The sequence below is a fragment of the Malurus melanocephalus genome, unplaced genomic scaffold (assembly GCF_030028575.1).
Source record: "Malurus melanocephalus ecotype Western Australia unplaced genomic scaffold, MMel_1.1 scaffold_1613, whole genome shotgun sequence".
NCBI classification, from domain to species: domain Eukaryota; kingdom Metazoa; phylum Chordata; class Aves; order Passeriformes; family Maluridae; genus Malurus; species Malurus melanocephalus.
This window is the reverse complement of record NW_026624845.1, coordinates 2,542-7,082: the sequence shown is the minus strand read 5'-3', so window position 1 is coordinate 7,082 and position 4,541 is coordinate 2,542. Positions and strand designations below refer to the sequence as shown.

Below are 4,541 nucleotides of genomic sequence, written 5' to 3'. Positions count from 1 at the left end.
GAGCAAAATCCCGCGTGAAAGGTGCTCCTCAGCTTCTGAAGCTCGGTCCGGATAAACCACAACCGGGATCTCAGTGAGCTTGGCACAATGAAGGAATTTGGTTTGCATTTGGCCAGGAAGAGCTGCCACGGCTCCGGCTGAAGCTGAAGAGCACTTTCCCGGTGGTTAGGCGCGGGATGCCGGGTGCCGGCCGGCCCTACCTCCGGCCAGCTGCTTYTCCAGCTCTTCCCTGACCACTGGAGACGTCAGGTGGATGGTCAGGCTCAGAGGGGGCTCCTTGGTGTTCTTGATGATGATGGCGGCGTCTGCCACCGACTGGATGATCTCGTATTTGTCCTCGGTGATCGCCTGCAGCGGTGGGGAGGAGAGGGGTTGGGATCAGATGGGTTTGAAGCTCCCTTTCCATTCTGTGATTCTGTAAATCCAAAGCATTTCCACTCTGGAGCCAGGCTGGGAGAGATGGGAATTTTCTCCTGGAGCAGGGAAGGCTCCAGGGAGATCCTGGAGTCCCATCCAGGACCTAAAGGGGCTCCAGGAGCGCTGGAGAGGGACTGGGGACAGGGGATGGAGAGACAGAACAAGAGGCAACGGCTTCACTCTGRAAAAAGGGGGATTCAGACAGATTTTGGGAAGAGATTCTTCCCTAAAAGAGATGCTAGGATGGAATTCCCAGAGAAGCTGCAGCTGCCCCATCCCTGGAAGTGCCCAAGGCCAGACTGGACAGGGCTTGGCCCTGCCCAGGGTCCCTCCCAACTCAAACCACTCCACGATTAACGAGGAGAAGTTCATTTAACGATCCCAAAGAACACCACGCGCCTCTGGAAACGACTTTTCCAAGCCAGAACCATCCCAAAGGGAATTTCCTCACCGCGAGCTGCACTCCCAGATTATCGGCGACTTTTTCCAGGAGCTTGGCCGTGGGTTTGTCTTTGCACAGCAGGACCAGCTCCAGGTCCAGGTCACCCTTCAACAAGAGGCCTTTGGCCACCAGCCCCACACGCATCACCCCTCGCAGGGTCCTCGTCAGCTGCTCYGTGGCTTTCTGATCCCTGGAAAAAMACGGGACAGGGTCACAAAGGGAATTCACAGCCAGGGGAGTGACAACACCCCACCCAACAGGAGGGGTGGATCTGTGAGGATTAACCCAGGACACTGGGAACTGTCACCTCAACCCTGCCTGGATTCCACAGCCGGGGAGGACAATGTTTGCACTGCCAGCGAGTGGGTTTTTAGGGATCTGAGAGGATTTTAGGGATCTGAGTGGAGTTTTAGGGATCTGAGTTGATTTTAGAGATCTGAGCGGAGTTTTAGGGATGAGTGAATTTTAGGGATCTGAGAAGTTTTAGGGATCTCAGTGGATTTTAGGGATCTGAGCGGTTTAAGGGATCTGAACGGTTTTAGGAATCTGAGTGGATTTTAGGGATCTGAGTGGATTTTTAGGGATCTGAGCAGAGTTTTAGGGATCTGAGTGGATTTTAGGGATCTGAGTGGATTTTAGGGATCTGAGCGGTTTTAGGGATCTGAGCAGAGTTTTAGGGATGAGTGGATTTTAGGGATCTCTGGATTTTAGTGATCTGAGCAGTTTTAGGGATCTGAGTGGATTTTAGGGATCTGAGTGGATTTTAGGGATCTCTGGATTTTAGGGATCTGAGCAGTTTTAGGGATCTGAGCGGTTTTAGGGATCTCAATGGATTTTAGGGATCTGAGTGGATTTTAGAGACCTAAACAGGACAGCACCACGACCCCACCAGCAGCTCCACTCCTCACCCTCCTTCCTTGCTCTCCTCCTCCACCGCCGTCTCCATGGACTCGGTCTCGGGCTGCTCCCCGCTGACTTTCTCCTGCTCRTCGATCCAGTCGGAGACGGCTTTGAGTGCTCGTTCCGTGTGGGAAACCATGTTCTGCACGGCCTCCAGCTCCTCCTGCGTGGGGTACACGGCCGAGTGCTTGGCCATCACGTGCCGGTCGTCGTTGACGAAGATCCGCATCGGGCGCTGCAAAGGAAAGTCRGGACGATTCAGGGAGCGCCGGGACRCGCGGGTGTTCAYCCCACACCYGRGGATCTGCCCGTTTCCTCACCATTTTTGTTTTCTGCTCTCTGCCTGAACGTCCCAAAGGCGTTTATTTGGATTTTTCCGGTGACCGGAGGGTAACGGCACCGCGGCGTTTTGGGATCTGAAAGCGAYAGAGAGCGGGTGAGCCGGAGCGGCGGGAGCTGGAACAGGAATTGCAATTAGACAAATGAAGCCAAGCTTTCTGCTCCCGAGGATTTATATCCCCAAAACCTGCAGAGTGATCCCCAGAGGRTCCAATCCCTTATTCCCTTTTATTTCCAAGAGGTTTTCCCATTAAATGGGACTATTCCAAAGCTCCTGCTCCCGTCTCCAAACCAGACAAAACTCCCAATTCCACACTGAAGCAGCTTCCCAGGGACAATTAATTAATTAAACGAGGAAAAAGCCAGATGGGCCCCTCTTCCTGCTCCTCATATGCAGCTCCCAGAACAGATCCCTCTGCCTTATCCCTGGTTTTACCCCAAATCCATTCACAGTCCCAAAACCGCCCCATTGGCTTTTCATTAGTACCAACACCATCCCAAAGGCTGCATGGAGTCTCCTCCCTGAGTTTATCATGGAGGAAAACATGATAAACCCAGCAAATCCAGGAATCCTGGAATTCAACAGACTCAGCCCAAATGACATCAAATTCCTGCCTTTTTGTGGGAACTGCCCCCAGCGGGGCCAGCGGAGCCTTTTGTTCCAATTCCAGCGCTTTGTTCCCCGGAACGGAGGAACGTCCTGGGATCACCCCAACATCATTCCCACATGGACAAGGGAAGAATCAGCACCTGTTTTACCCAGGGTTATTCATTTGATCCAATAAAATTAAYTCATTAAAATCCTGATTTGCCCCCACTGCTCCTGATCGATTCAACACCTCAAATTCCAAGGAAAACTTCATGGAAAAGCATTGGAAAACGCAGACCCCCTGCACCTGAGGATGAGGAAGATCATCATCCTCTGCCTCCACTTCTTTTTGCCACCAATCCCCATCAAATCTGCCTGGTGACTGCAAATCCCTCACGGAGAGGGTAGATCCCACCTGGATTATCCCGGAGATCCCAACCAAACCCCACTTTGGAGTAGTCTTTCTCTGTTCTGTGCATTTCCCAGGTCACCAAATCAGACAGCAGCCAACTTTCACCTTTTCCCACTGGAATTTCCCCAATTCCAGCCTTGCATTTCCCCATTCCTGCTGTTCAGCTCACCCAGAGCAGAGGATCACATTTTTAGGATAAAATCAGAAAAACTCCCTCCTTCAAGCTGCTATATGAACACACAATTCCACTCCAAGGAAACCCCTTTGATTCAACCCTGTCAATTTATCCACAGGATGATTTAATAGAGTCATAAATCTGGATTTAATTGTAATTAAACCTCGACCGGCGCCGGCTGAGCAAGGAGATTCATTCCCAAGGAGCCACACGGCATCTCCCGGTGCCTCCTGCTCAGGGCTGGGCCCTGAAGGCCCTACAAATTCCATTATTTTCCATAAAATTCCCTCATTTTCCTTCAGGCCGGGTAAGGGGAGGGTCAAAATCCCACCTGGCTGTTCCTACAGTCAGAATGACAATAACAACCCATTTTTCCTCTTATGGGACTTGGTTTGGAGGGAGAAATCCCTGAGCTGATGCTGCAGCACCGGCGGATTTGTTTTGAGGAGAAGAACCACAGGATGGGTTAAACCAGGACCCCAAATCCTACCAAAACCCTTGGAAATGGGACAAACTCTGGAATTTCACCTGWTTTCAGCCTCACCCCTTGAAATGCACCCAAATTCCCGCTCGGAGGGAAGGAGTGACTCTCCCAAAAGCGTTTTTGGGGAGGATGGAGGGAAAAACAACCAAAGGACGTAAAAAGGGTCAAATTTCTGCCATAAATGTGGGGAAATGCGACATGGGTAAAATCGCCCGTAGGTTCAAAGCTGTGTTTTAAGGAAGAATTGGCCGCTCTCAGCTGTGTTTTGGTACCTGCCCGGGATGGATGAGGAGCTGGAACAGCACAGACCTCACAGGGAGCGATCTGGGAGTGGAGATTGCAGCGGGAATCCCCGAATGAAGGGGCAAAAAGCCGCGGTGGAATGGATTTTTGTTCCTTTAAAACCCTCCAGAAACGGAACGGCCACGGATAACGGGGCTGGAGCAGCGGGAATCGTGAGGGTGGCAGAGAGAAAGGACGGGAAAAGCTGAGGGGAGGAGAGCAAGATCCCGGTGCTGAGAGGAGAAAGGGGCTCAAATCCTCCTAAAGGAGATGATCCCACTGCAATTCCCAGCCTGGGATGGGATGGCGAAGGAGAAGAGGGGCTTTAAGACCCTCCAAGGGGGATGATCCCACCTTCTCCATCACCCCCCGCCCGCACATCGCTGTCAGGGAGGGGGTCGGGAATGGAGAAACCCCCCTCAAGCCCCCCATCCCCGTCCCCAGGGCAGCGCAGGGCCGCGGGGCGATAACCGGGATGGGGTGAGGGGAGCGGGGGTGAGG

At 52.6% G+C, this 4,541-nt stretch overlaps 1 protein-coding gene across 1 annotated transcript in view; it reads right to left on the bottom strand.

Annotated features, from left to right (window-relative positions):
- Positions 1-2,209, bottom strand: part of ILF3 (interleukin enhancer binding factor 3) — a 20,482-nt gene extending 18,273 nt beyond the window's left edge. The window contains exons 1-4 of the mRNA XM_057388150.1: positions 2,080-2,209; positions 1,768-1,994; positions 869-1,049; positions 201-348 (exon numbers count right to left, since the gene is read on the bottom strand). Coding sequence (XP_057244133.1) covers positions 201-348; positions 869-1,049; positions 1,768-1,994; positions 2,080-2,082 — 559 coding nt within the window. The 5' untranslated portion in view covers positions 2,083-2,209. The remainder of the gene's footprint in view (positions 1-200; positions 349-868; positions 1,050-1,767; positions 1,995-2,079) is intronic.
- Between the last annotated feature and the right edge of the window lie 2,332 nt (positions 2,210-4,541).